At 39.3% G+C, this 14,753-nt stretch overlaps 1 protein-coding gene across 1 annotated transcript; it reads right to left on the minus strand.

Moving 5' to 3' along the window:
- Window positions 1–3,656: 3,656 nt before the first annotated feature.
- Window positions 3,657–14,753, minus strand: acvrl1 (activin A receptor like type 1). Its single transcript, XM_023283663.3, has 10 exons — window positions 14,163–14,753; window positions 9,428–9,499; window positions 7,967–8,203; window positions 7,480–7,682; window positions 7,277–7,376; window positions 7,044–7,190; window positions 6,648–6,923; window positions 6,250–6,447; window positions 5,228–5,358; window positions 3,657–4,720 (listed from the first exon to the last, which is right to left on the minus strand). The coding sequence occupies exons 2-10, from the start codon at window positions 9,495–9,497 to the stop codon at window positions 4,571–4,573; spliced, it is 1,512 nt and encodes a 503-aa protein (XP_023139431.2). The 5' UTR covers window positions 9,498–9,499; window positions 14,163–14,753; the 3' UTR covers window positions 3,657–4,570.

Consider the following 14,753-nt stretch of genomic DNA (forward strand, 5'->3'; position numbering starts at 1 on the left):
CTACAATAAACCTCACTGATTGATCTATTTTCCACAATTCTATAGAACCTTAATTTAAGTCATTATATGGGCTAATATTTGTGTATTTGGTTGTATTTTCTTTTAAATTGCCATGTTTCACTGTTGCTGTCATCAAAAACGTATAAACCTTGAGTTTCATTCAACACTGTGACGATAGAAAAAAGAGCAATAAATGTTGGAAGTATATTTGTTTGACATCTTTGTTGTTCCTTCAAAGTGCGAATGCAGGATATAATGGTAAAAAACTTTCTAAAGTTATTTCTTTACATTCAGTTTACTTTCTGTGACTGCAGTACTGTTTTATTCCCTCTACTGAAACTCTTGGGTTTTTGCTAAGTTTTAGTGTCCTGACTGAGGTTGTTATCTGACACCGTGCATCTGCACAAAATGTATGAAAAAAAATTATTAAAATTGACACAAAATGCAGGAACAAGCACTTTCCAACTGAACATTTTGCATTGTTATTAGAATTTAAAATGAAAAATCATGTCTCAAACATGTTATAAAATTCTTTCTTTCCAATCAGTTTGCTTTCGGTGACTGCAAAACTCTTGGGTAAATTCAGTTTTGCTATAGGCTGTTAACCAGCTCTGTGGAGTTTATGAAAAATGTGTTGAAGAACAATAGAAAAACAACCCAAAAATGAATAAACAAACAAAAAATTGTGGGAACAAGCTATGTCTAACTGAATATCTTGCTTTGTTTTTTTAACTGAAAATGGAAAATCATATTTCTCCCAATGACATAAAAGAATATTTACCTTTAACAGTGATATTGAAAAGATAAAACTGTATATTTTTTTAATCATGTTGTTGTTCTTTGAAAAACATTTGAAAATTCCTCCTTTATATTCAATTTCCTTTTTTCAGACTGCATTCTAACTTTATGTCCTGTTTGTACTTTATGTCCTTTACATACTGTTTCTGTCCCATACTAGGTCGAATTCAGTTTTGTTAAGTTTTAGTATTTTGATTGAGGTTGTTATCTAACATTGTGCATTTTGTGAAAAGTGTGTTTAAAACCAGACAAGCAAACAAAAAGCAAGAACAAGCTGCATCTAATTGAATATCTTGCATTTTTATTATTATTGAAAATGAAAAATCACGGCTCTCCTTGTATCAGAAAAGAAAGAGATAAAGATAATACCGAAAAAGTAAAAATATTGAAAATAATCTGATAACATCTTTGTTGTTGGAAGTCGGTAAATTGTGAATTCTTCTCGGTTTCTGTGACTACACAATGATTTTTTTTTAATGTGCAAAATTTTATGTCAGACTAAATATTTTAACCAGTTTATTGATGTCAGTGCATGAAACAAACATCTGCAATGTAAAGCTGTTTGTTGCATCAACTTCAGCTGCCAGAGTTAATGCAGTCTTGTTGAATTTATGTACTTCTGATTGAATTTGTTGCTCAAGACTGTAAAATATATTACCTGAGCAAACTGGTTCTAAACATATAAAACTGTGCAGTCAACATGATCTTCTGCCAGTGTGTGCACAAGGACTTATTCATCTGAAATCTGTTGCCAAAGTCTTAGAAAGCCTACGTTCAAAGCAGACATAGTGAAGTCAGGCGTGACTTGGTGCTCTAATATAAATGGAAGAGAAATCTAAAGTGACTGTGACTGAACACTAAACCCGAAACACTAAACGTTCTCATTACAGATGAAGGTTTAAAGGCAGCAGGGGAAGAGTTTGAAATGATCGGCCCGATGAACGGATGTGACTCCCTGCATTTTTCCCGGTAGCATCAGTATTAGGTTAGTCATCCCATGATAGACACACATGTCTATCTATGTTCAGTGACTGATCAATTATCAAACAAGCCCCTCTTTGATGTCGCTGCAGGGCAGAGCAGCTGTCTATACTCATCTCCACTCCCCTGATCAAGATCAGAGTGGCCAATTTGGTTTGAATCTGCATAAAAAAGTGTATTCTATTCTCTATTTTTTCCAATTTGTCAGATCATATATCGGATTCTTGATAAAGTTAAATCTGCTTGCAGCATTTTAAACATGAGTGTAAATTAATCAGGGACCTAAAGATAGCAGATGTTGTTTTGGTCCAGCTTCATCCAGGGTTTTCTCGCATCCTGTCGATACACTTTCATCTACCTCTGACTGACAATACAGCTCAGGAAGAGGTGAGTCAGGCTGTAACCAGGTGCATTTGGGACTTTATCTGTGGTGCTTTTATCACCTGTCCTCTTGCTAGCACTCACTGATCTCTCCCCAAGCCTAATTGTGTCTGCATAGTCTCCTCTGTGGCTTTATATCTTTCCATTATCGGCCCTGTCCAATTTATCTCCACATTTCTTCGGTGCATGTCGTCCGCTGAACAAATCCCTCCGTCCCTGCAGAGACACTGGGAATAATCCCACTGTGACAAAGAATCCACAGTGGAGTTAAACAGAGGGAGGAGTGAGATGGGCTTCTGCACTTACAGACCGGGAGTTTGGCCTCTGTGATACTTGAACAACCTCCTGCAGTGTTAAAAATAACCAGCTCTTCATCTGACTGACCAGACAGACTGGGACTTTGAGGGAGTATTATCTCTCTGGAGTTTGTTCAACAACCAGTCAGACAGGCAACACACACACGCACGCACGCACACACACACACACACACACACACACACACACACACACACACACACACAAACAGATAAAGGAAGAGAAAGCAGGACGGATACAGAAAGAAAACACTGGTGTGCTGATATTGAGCAAAGTGGACAGAGCAGATTCCTTTATTTTTACCAACCACTCGGCAACTTCAATTGGTGCAAATTTTTTGAGCCAATTTGAATTCTTTTTGGACACTCAAACATTGCTTTTATGCCTCAGTTTGACCTCAGTTTCTCACCAAGTCATTTGTAAAACAGTATTTTAACGAGACAACAGAAAAGCAAGATTTGAGATAAATCTGAAAACCGATTAGCTGCTGTGTTGCTGTTTTATTCATCTACAGATGAAACAAAAATGCTAGTTTTAATGCTGACAACAGGTATTGTGTTTTTCTGAATTATCAGATTTTCTTACCTTTTTAAACAGAGTCTAAAATTAATTTTGAATTGCATTAGACTAATTATTTGTATTCTTTCTTTATGATGACATCATTAAAATATATTTTAGTATCTGCAGTGTCCAAAGAATATTACATCAGAACATAACACAAGCAAATGTGTTAGACAATATTTTCGGTGTGTAATCCTTCAAGTCCCCAGTCAGTTAGGTTCGTTTTACATTCTGCTCTTTATATTTTCAGCTTAGCAGCTCAGTATGTGACTGAGAGAAAATCCATGTGAAGATGTTACAATATGTTGCATTTTTTGCTGGAGTCCTGTAAGCTGTTACCACTGTTCAAATATCCATATAAAGGTTGTGCAAAACAATAAACTCCTCCTTAACTGATGACGTGTTTGACAAAATATTGGCCTTGACTTTCTTATCTTTTTAAAATAGTTTTAAAATGATGCAGCGCAAATGAAAAGACACTTGTACAATGCTCACACCATAAATCTCCCTGAGGAAGCAGCACTACTGCAGCTACAAGGATTCTTATTTGTCTATTATCTGATGACCTCTACTGGTCAAAAAGAGAATCGCAAACATTATTGCCACAAAAACAGCACAGGTGCTTAAAAAATACAATCCTTTATTCAAGATATACAACACTACATGTCTGTTTGTGCATTCATTTACCCATAGTAACTGTGATGGTATGTTTTTTTGGTCGACAGAAATGTAAAAAAAAAAAATTCTGAAAAGCTGTGTGATTAAAAAAAAGTATATAAAACGTGTCTCATTTCTGAAAAGTAAAAAATAATATCCCTTTTGAAATATATTTACAATAAATCCAATGATGATACAACAGCCTCAATGCTGTTAGAATATGTACAACTAAATAGCTCAAACTATGTGCAGGTAATAGATTTTACTTAAGTTAAATATGCTTACAGAGCAGGTAATGTGCTTTGGTATGTTTCCAGTATTATAAAATAAAGACAACCATTCTTCATGCTTGCTGTGGTTGTTTATGGCTTTGGCCATTATGGCAAGTCCATACATCATACTGTATATCATTACTCCTCTTGATAAGAGGAGGAGTAATTGTGCCATTCTCGATTTTTCATTCTGTTGCAACAATGGAGATTAAAATAATAACACTGAAAGAGAGCCAAGCCCCATGTGTGGCGAAAACCTGCCTATGTGAATTGTGATAATGACTCTGCTGTAGAAATGTCTGACCTAAAAGTTTCTTAGCTTAATGAAGCAAAAAGAAAAATACTTTTCTGGGACCTCTTGCTAAGAAGTGCCAGAAACATGGCAGATGAAAATTAGCTTTAAAAAAAAAAAAAACATAGCCGTGGGGGCAAGAGTCTAGACGCTCCTGCTCAAAGTCATGTGGTTTTAATATAATGCAGTTACTGTGTGAGTCATTGTCTCAAAATATGCTAATGATATGCACCTCGCCATGCTGTTGGAATGTGGTGCCAAATCCCTTCTGGTGGTTTCAGTCTCGTGTCCCTGTTTCATGCCGGTGCTCTGTCTATAATATGTCCCGCTTGAGTTTCTCGATGCTGAAGTCACTGTCCTGGTCCAGTTTGGAAAGAGTCTTCCTCACCCGCAAGGCCGTGAGGCGGGCCGATGGGTTCTGGTACCAACACTCCTTCATGAGCTTTACGATGGCCGACAGGATCTGCACACACAGAGGAAAGTGTAAATGTAAAATAGCATCTGGTCGTCGCAGTAGTGACGTGTTCCTGTGTGATATTAGGATCATGTGGCTGCTAAAGGTGGGAAGACGTGACAACCTGTGCAGAGATTTGAGAGAATATAATTGCCAGAACCCCAAACTCACTGTAAAACACACAGGATCATAGAGCGAGATGTGTGTAAAAATATATGAACAGCTGACATTTTCTTAATCCATCTGGTTGATATTAAAATTGCAATCGTCTCATCGCCAGTTTCTGTGACAGAAACCGATGAAGAAATCTTTCAGGAATCATTTAATCAGAAACCAACAATAATAAATTAGATCATTAATTTACAATAAAATTCCTATATATAGATTCTGTTTTGTGGAAATCTGTTTGACAGCAGAACATATGTTTGCTAAAGGTGAGAAGAAGTGATTATGTGTGTAGACATCTGTCAAAAGTAGTTGCATTTGTGTGTGTGTTTGTGTCATCAGATGGCCTACAGGGTGGGAGTGGAGTCTGTTGTGCAGACTGGGCCTCTGCTGGTCCACACAAACCACCTTCTTCATCTCCTCAAAGCTGGGATCTGAGGGCACCAGGTCAAAGAAGGGAGGGCGGTACTCTTCTACAATCCCTGAAAAAAAAAAGCACACAAAAACCCAGCCATTTCTTTATTTTTTTCTCTCCAGTCAAGCAGAAGAAAAACTCCTAAAAGAAAATGTTTGTTGCAGGAAAATACCTAGCAATGTCAAATGCTGTCAGAGAAACTCCAATTATCACATGAAAAATCTCATGAATAGATAAAGTGAACTGCTTCTAGTGGTTTTTATCTACTCATACATTTCCAGAACATACATTTCTCTTCATGCAAGGCCTGAAATAGCATACTTGGAGATTGAGATAGGGTGCAGTGGGAGTTTGGTAAAGTATGTTTGACTAAACAAGAGAGCGGGGAAAGATATCAACTCCCTGGCGACTATGCTGGGATGGAAATGTGGAAGTCCCGCTGGGTGAGCCACAAAGCGCACACACACACACACACACACACACACACACACACACACACAAAGTCATGGATGTGTATCCTTCTGCATACGTGCTTATGCATGCGTGTGTCTGTGTGCATGAATGTGTGCTTCAATCTACAAATTGCGTGTACGAGTATCTGGACTATGTACAAGTGAGTGCTGACACCAGATAAGACTGTTTATAATTACTGTAGTGCTAATCATGAGAGAGGATAGCAGAGACAGACACAGACTAGAAAAACAGTGGACTGCTGAGAGACATGAGTAACTGCTTCTTATGTATGGTCTACCAATCCCAGGCTGACATGACAGACCAAACACATTTTCACTATGTGTGTGAATTGGTGAAACATTCATTTCTAAAAGATCCACAGATGCACAGTTTATACACTGTACCATTTCCTTTCTTTATTTTAATTGAGTAAGAAAAAGAGATCATAAATATCTCTGCAATCAACCTTGACGGCTCAGTTTTCAGTGGATTATTGCCTCCTTACCATTGACAATGGTCCTGCGAGTAATTTCCCAGAAGACCAGGCCCAAAGCCCAGATGTCAGTTTGCTTATAGGACTCAAAGATGTCCACACGAATGGTCTCGTCCAGCACCTCAGGGGCCATGTATCGCTTGGTCCCCACACGAGGGTTGTTACCCACATCCAGGTAGTCGTGGGACTGAGAGTGTATCACAGCCAAACCTGTGGGCACAGACCTTTTGATTGTGGCGCATTACCAGCTTCAACATAATTGACCAAGAGGAAAACTATTAAAATCACCAACAAACAGCTGTTTTGTTTCAACACATTAATCCTAACTGTCATCAGAAGTTGTAAAAAGACAACTACAGGTCTGATGGATTCTTTGTGATTCGCTGTCTTTGCTTCAGCGCTTCCCTTACCTAGATCAGCGATGCAGCACTGCCCGTTCCGCTTTACCAGGATGTTTCGGCTTTTCAGGTCCCTGTGGGCGATCGCTGGCTTTTCTTGGGAGCTGACGATCTCGGTGTGGAGGTGGACCAGTCCACAGGCCACAGACAGGCACATCCTCAAGCAGCTCTCTGGCTCCAAGCTGCTGTACTGCAGGAAATCATACAGCGAACCAAGCTCATGGAAGTGGGTGACGAGCCACAGCTGGGTGCTAGAATTCTTGGATGTCATGTCAGAAGCTATGAAACCTAAAAGCCAGAGTACAAGTTGTTTTTCGTCTGACACTTTTTTAAAAACATCACATCTTTCTCTGTGCAGCAAATGCACCACAACAACAATTCCTTAGGAATTTTAATCTACTGCCATACCCAGGATGTTGTCATGTCGCAGCTGTACAGTATTGTAGATCTCTGTCTCTCTGAACCAGGACTGCTCGTCTCTAGAGGAGAAAATCTTGACTGCTACGCTCTCCCCCATCCATGTTCCTCTCCACACCTCCCCATATCTGCCTTTACCTGGAAACAGAGTGACTCAATTACACAACAGCAAAGAACGACAAAAACTGCAATGAAGAGAAGCAATGGTGAAACAAAAGACTCACCAACACACTCAACAAGTGAGATTTGTCTGGCCATAGTCCTTTGGACCAGATATGGAAGTCCTGTCCCACTTCCTGAAGTACAAAACTCATCAAAGATATCCTGGAGAAAGAGATACAGACATGCACATAAAACCTAAGCAAAAACCCCTCAAAAACACCAACATCTTCTGGTAAAGTTTTGCCTCATATCAAACAACTCTTACCCCATATGTAGGGTCATCTCCACTGGGGACTTTGAGCATAGGAGCCTCACGGTCTTCAGGCTCTTTCGGTTTGCAAGGTGCACATCGGAAACGCAGGTACAGCACCAGACCACACACACTGGTGATGACGAATAAGAGCAGCAAAGACAGACTGATCCACACTTCTGGACCTGGGAGTGATGGAGGTGCTGTTGTCGGTCCATCTTGTGGATAAACAAACATTCAGTTTAGTCACTCTTTCTTAATGAAGGTGAAACTGCAGGAACACAACATTCAGTGCAGCGTCAGTCCAAAAGCGGAAAGTCATTCGGTATCAATTTGCTCTAACTGACCACAAGGGGGAAGCAGTTACTATCTAGAGGGAAGTTACTGCCTATCAGCACAGAATAATACAAGATATTCACTCAGTTGGGAGAACCATGAGGCTCAATACTAGACTGGTTCTTTGTTTTTCATGGATGTGATGCTCAAAGATTAGGGTACTGACCAATGTTGGGAGGTGGTGTGGCGAAGGCGTTGCACTTCTCCTTTTGACAGCAGTAGACATAGAAGCGCTCAAATGAGGTAAAACACTGCTCTCTGTAGTTGTCTCTGCTAAAACAGCCCCACTCCTCTCTGCCCCGCACCCATGTATAGAAACAGAAGTCTCCTCTGCAAGTTCCATTGTCACAAGTGTCTTTCTCATTGACACATGTACACAGCAGCTTCCCATCGTCTATGGTGTCTAAAGCACAAGAAAATAAAAATAAAAAACAGTGTTGACAGAAAGTTAGGGACACAAATAAGAGGACACGGTCACAACAGTATATTTGAAAAAGCATGACCTGCCGAGAGTAAAGTCATAAAACCTACTAGCGATGACTGATCTGGGAAATGAACAAGCAAAGCAAGCCCGTCACCTTTACCTTAGCTTTTTCAGACATATAAGGTGATAAACGATACTTGGTTTCTTTGAGGGGGAAACCCTTGTTGTAACAGAAAGAGATGCTAACTCAATTTCCTGGCAGCCACAAGACATCACACAGAGGTTGTGTGGTTCACCAGGAAAGACATCATAAAGACCATGTTGTCTCTGAATGAGAGAAACAGAAAAATAAAACTACAGACAATGAAATGTCTGGATAACTGAATGAAGAGATGTGATGTTCATAGTGATTACAGGACTTTCTGTATGATAAACGCCCCCAACTCACAAGCCTCTGCTATATTCTACTAAAGATTTCATTTATTTCTAACAGATTAAAATGAAAATTTGAGGCCCAGCGTGTATTTTAGAACTGACCTGAACTCATGGGATGCAGACAATAGCATAAAACTTAAACTGTCAATGCATAGTGTGCATCCAAGAACAGCCACAAAAACCTTTTCTTATAAAATTACCTTCTGAAGCAAAACTCAACAAGAACTTGCAGACAGAACATTTCACATTTCAAAAAGCGAGACAAAGTTTTAAAATGGATCAAAAAGTTTAAAGCTACCTTTAAGACAGACTATTAGATCTTAATTTAGTGTACATTTTGTCAAGTTCAGTGAATATATCCTCATGTTCTGCTAGTTGTCCTTTCTCTGAATGCACTGAACTCTGAGTCCATATTTAAGCAATTTTTGATAATTAAGAGGCAGAAAGACTACAATCCACCCGCTCTTGAACTAATATTTGACAATCTTCCTCCGCAACTCATTTACTGCCTTTTCATGTCAGACAGGTAATATACATCCATCTTGTCTGAACTTGTTTGCTGGAAACAGCTACTTATGCTGGTGAAAACTGGGACTGAACTGTCCAGTTTATGGGCTAAAAGCTACATCCTCAGCGGCTTCTGCAGTATTCATCATATTAGAACTGCATGATTCAGTATCAGAAGTACTCTGAAAAGTCTGGAGGTTTAACTGAATGAAATAAAGTGACTTCTCCGGACAACAGTGAACATTTTCTACATTAACTCACCTGCATGGACAGCGGAAATCCAGAGAAAAACTCCAGCGAGCACCACTGTGAGCAGAGCAGAGCTTGCCATCTCTGTAAAACAACCAAAATTATTAGTAAATATAATCAGTTGCTGATAATACAATCACTGCTGTTTATTTACTAGAACCTGTCATAATGAAAAACTGACATTTAATTAGAGGAGTTATGGGAAATAAAACCAACTTCCCTGACATTTAAACTGCTACTTGAATGAAATTTACAGATGGAAACTTAATAGTAGTGTCTATGAGGAGTTGAACAGCAGTTGAAGTCCGGACTCTGAGGAGGAGGAGGAAGCTATGAGGTCAAAAACAACAGTGAGAGGGCCCAGCCTGTCTGCCTGTGTTGTAATTGCACTGGGTGGGAAAAAGGGGGCTTTGGGGGAAGCAGGCTGGAACAGCACTCCAGAGTGTTTGTGTATGTGTGCTGAGACTGTGCGTGGCGCTGTGCTACTCAGGCTCCAGGCCTGTCAACTCCTCGGCTGCCCCGCTTGCAGAGTAAATATTGATGGCTATGCTTCCTGCCATTGAGTGGCCCCACCCGGCTGGCTGGCGAGACTCAGGTCTGCTCATTGTTTAGAGTTGCGCTGCTGACAGTCACGCAAGTAAGGAGGGCCGGCATGCACAAGCCAGCTTTTTGTTGTTGCTAGAGCATACTTTAGACAACTAACCAGACATCCAGGTGAGCTTAGATCTGTTACATCAGATTAACTGGTGTGAATATGGATGCAAATAACCAGGTTAACCTGAATGGTGGCCGAAGAGCAGTTTTTGTTAAATTAAGATCAAGATGAGGAAATTAAATTTTACTTTCCTGTGGTTCTAATATAAATTAATGTTCTTTTTATGTGGATGAGTATTCGTATGCAATGCAGAAAGACGCCATCACAAAAAATAAACAATGTTATCGCACATTACAGTTTTCCTCATATCACACAGACCTAGATTAAACAATTTATTTATTCATCCCAAAAATCATGTTCAGAATATTAATAATAATGATGATGATGTTTTAGTTGCAGTGCAGTGGAAAGCAGGGACTCTTTCTGTTCTCACAGAAAGTTGAGTGATTCAATAAATCCAGGAAAACCTAAAAATCATACACAAAGGATATGATTATCATTCCTTGGATTTGTTAAGTAACGCCAGTTTCCTTCAACCGCATCACTCCGATCAAGTAGTTAAACGTAGGCAATGACTCTGGCTTCAGGAAAAAGCAATACGAAACAATTTCACAGAGTCTATGCTGCTGTGCTCTGGCATTTTGTGAAGTTAACATTTACACTTTTTCATATTACAGTTATATATGCTCATCAGGTCGTTTTGTTGCATAAGGAATAAGAATAGTCCGACTCGCATTACTGCACATTTTCATTTCATGGAGATACTGAGTCAAAACCTCATTCACAAATCTTGTCTTTTTTTTTAAATGAAAAGAAATTGACATGCACTGAACTGAATCATCATTGAGTCATACAGTTAGTCGATACTTTACACCTCAAGTAGAGTTTTTTTTTTTTAAAAATCACACCAGTTAGACAGTCTGTTCCTACAACTTGCCAACTAAATAATGAATCAGATTCAAATTAGAGTTTCCTCAAAATGTGAAAATCTCTTCTCCTATGAAAGCTGAATACTACTTGTTACTTAACTGTTCTATACTTAACCACAATATCTAATTAACCTCACAATCACTTTGAATTGTGTTCACCTGTACAGAAATATAAACCTCATGTACACACAGATCTGCTTTGACATGATCTTTAAATTAAAGTGGACGTGTGCTACTTCAAAAGACAGACTGCTTTTGCTTCAAACAAAAAACAAAGCAGTATTTTTTAAAGTTTAATGTTATTGAATGTGCCTTTCTGTATTTTTGTGTTTTTGCATTGTACATAATAAGTTAATCCATAGGCTTTAAACGAGGCGGGTTTAGAACAAAGGTTAGATGCCGTATCTTGTGCAGATTTGGAATGAAGATGGGGTTGTAAATGCTCACAGGGTCTAAGAATCAGACTAATTCCTGGGTAGGTTTTCTGTTGGTCAGGTGAGGAAGACTCTGGGGCTCCAATGAAATCACAATGTGAAGGATAACCTCCTTAAACAGTGTTCATTTTTGACAGTTTGGTCAATATTTGTGCAATAATTCTGTCACTAAAATAGAAAATGCTCTTTTAAGTTGCACTTTACATTGAATTTTTTGCACAAAGTTATTTTTTTTAATGTTGAATACAGTCTTTTTAATTTTTCCCCTTATGGTTATTGTCCATTACTTGCTCTTACATATCACTGAGTATTCTTATAAGAACAGCTATCCAAACCTACATCTTCAAGTGCAAACAACCTTCAAACTGCAAACATCTGGCAGTGCAACTTGCAGACGTCAGCACAAAACTACGGATATCCTCCTTCAGTCTTATGCATCTCTGTAGATTCATTTAAGTACAAACTACAGGAAGCCATCACATTACCGTCGTCATGTCAAATATGATAGAAGAGAAACCAGCTGAGAAAAGGCGTTTAATGTGAATGTTTGTATATTAATTGATTTTAGTTCTTTCAATTTCATTATTGCTAAAGTGCATTTAAGTCAAGAACACATAGCTGGCACGCTATGAACAGAGTTTCCTGTGTTTATCAGAGTCAAATCAAATGTGACATCTCTGTTAGATTTCCCAGAACTATCTTTAAACTCTTCCCCTATCTGGGGTCACAGCTCAACCCCACTGCGTTGAACTCTAAAACGCAAAAACCACAAGTCATATTTTACAGCAAGCTGCAAAAAAAACACTTCCTGATTTGTGCTGACTGCATGTCAATGGTGGTGAATCTGTGGGTCCAGAGGAAGAATAGCATAAACACGTCTCCACCCACAGAATTCACTTAGTCTCAACGGAGAACAGCCAACTGTGTCTCACTTCTCTCGCTATCATTTTCCTCATCCACAAGGTTTCTGACATATGAGAGAGCAGCAATCACGTCCTCCATCGTAGGAAGCCTGATTTTATACCCCGGCAGACTTCCTCTCTCCTGTTTGTCTCCATTCTGTCCATAGCTACACCCGCATGACCCAAGGGGAAAAGATCCATTGTCATCTCTTCCTCTCATCTACAGAGCTTTGACTCGGGGAGGCAGATCTCTCATTCCATCTGGATGACTGTGTGGTTACAGTGGTGGATTGTGGGCACATGGCGCAGCACAGCAGTCTCCAGCAGCCCCTCCACTGGGCCTCATTGCACCAAAAAAGCCTTTTTAACTCAGTCTCTGGCAAGTAATTTTAAGCAGCGTTACCATCAAGACTTCTATCACATGGTTTAAACGGCAACATCACATTTTAAATGACCTATAACTGGTAAAAAACTTTAAATCTGCTATCCAGGGATTGCGACTGTCTGCTGGTTACGGCGACAGTGTGTTTGTTGATTTCAAAGACAGGCTTGGCAGGGATTATGACTCAGTTGTTGTCTGCATGCTCTCACATGCATGCACCTACAATGGAAGCTTGTCTAGGAAAAGACAAAACAAATATCCTGTTTCTCAGACATGCTGTGCAAACAAAATGCTTCCAAAAAGAAAGAAGAAGAGGAAATACATGAGGTTTGGGTGATGCACAGCTTGTACCAGCAGCTACCTTAAAGGACCCCACGTGACTTCTAATATGACCTGCAGTCAAAAGGGGTAAATGTCTTTCCAAATGTGTGTGTGTACAATTGTATATGATGAGTGTGACAGATGCGCAAGAAGAAATAGTGATAAGAACAGATAGTCTGCATATAAGATGCAGACCAAACAAAAGATGAGAACTTTTCACCCTGACACATTCTCAGAGAAGAATCTCCTTCGAAAGCAGAAGTCAGTGGTTAAATAAGTTTTCAGATCCTGTTTGCGTTAAAATTGTCATACACCAGTCGTAAACATCTTATTCAGGTAGAAGTACAGAAGAAAAATCAGCAAATGGGAGGAAATAAAGTAAAAATTATCATTATGCAGCTGAATGACACTTAATTTCAGTATCAATTTTAATGTAGATTAACAATTTTGCAACAGTTAAATGATGGAGAGCTATTTTTAACACCTTTTAATACTTTTGGGTAGTTTCATCCAGCAATAAAAATCATATTTGCAAGATTGTAATTAGTTTCATGTGTAAAATCCTCATGTTAAAGGTAACTTGCTGCTATAACTTGACCAGACTGAATTATATTAGTGCTAAAGATGGATATCAATTAATCAATGGACTCTCAAAGTAATCTACTTTAATATTTGCCTTTGAAATGTAGTGAACCACATGTTAGTAAGCTAATGTGGAAACAGAAATACTCAAAGTACAGATATCTCAGCATTTTGCAGTACTTGAGTGGGATAATTGTATTAATTACCACTGATTGGCAGCTTGAGGCAAATGAGCACAATAAATGTGGTTTAACATGATCACATAAATTAGAAAACAGCATTTATTAGAGGAGATGGTGTAAAAAAAAAGACGATCAAAATAGAAAACAAAGCTGCATAAATCTTGTGTTAAAGTGAGTTCAATGCTGGTAATTGTTCTTTGACTTGACTTGACACCTGTTCACATCTGGAAACACGTGTGTGCAGCAGTGATGGTGCTGTCAGAGGTGACTTTAGTGTCCAACAGTGCAACAGGTTACAGCTTTACAGATGTAGGATTTATACCAAACCAACACAGAGAGAGAAAATAAGAGTTTTATTACCTGTTTTCTGCTTCTCCGCCTTTTTTTTTCAACTTGAGAGATCCAAACGCCACATATCAAGACAGCTCCATGTATTCCTCCGTGGCCAAAGTGATTTCAAAGAAAAGCAAAATGTGATGAAAAAAACAGCTGGTCTCATTTTAAGAACTCAGTTTGCAGATGTTTCATCCAGACAGACTTCACATCCTTTCCTGCGTCGACGGTTCTGAAAAAGTTGTTTCCTCGTGTGATTCAGAAATAAAACTTCTTAAAACGCACAAAAAAGAGGAGTGAAAAATGTAGAAGTGGGAATGAGCTGGATCTGGCAGCTGGCCGGATCTTGGCTCTCACACAGCCGGCTGGAGTCTATCTCATCTCGGTCCAAATCTGCGCTGATAAACCGCCGAACAGAACCAGGATCAGCCTCCTTCCGCGTCGACAAGTTCACGAGTGGCGGCTCCACTTTCAGCCCCCGTCAGTAAGAACGCTGTTTGTTGTCTCTGTTGGCGATTTAAAGGCAAGATTGCGAGATTTTTTAAACTAGTATAGAGTTTTGTCCCACCCCTTATTGTCCCGGACAGGCTCTGCTCGGCCTGGAATGTGTTCTCATAG

Source organism: Amphiprion ocellaris, chromosome 8, assembly GCF_022539595.1.
Source record: "Amphiprion ocellaris isolate individual 3 ecotype Okinawa chromosome 8, ASM2253959v1, whole genome shotgun sequence".
Taxonomy (NCBI): Eukaryota; Metazoa; Chordata; class Actinopteri; family Pomacentridae; genus Amphiprion; species Amphiprion ocellaris.

Bases quoted from the DNA above. Each gene is read 5' to 3' on its own strand.
- acvrl1 (XM_023283663.3), bottom strand. From the start codon at position 9,497: ATGGCAAGCTCTGCTCTGCTCACAGTGGTGCTCGCTGGAGTTTTTCTC. The intron at 8,204-9,427 runs GTGAGTTAATGT...CTTGTGCTTTAG, and splicing joins GATTTCCGCTGTCCATGCAG to ACACCATAGACGATGGGAAG. The intron at 7,191-7,276 runs GTGAGTCTTTTG...CTCTGTTTCCAG, and splicing joins CTCACTTGTTGAGTGTGTTG to GTAAAGGCAGATATGGGGAG.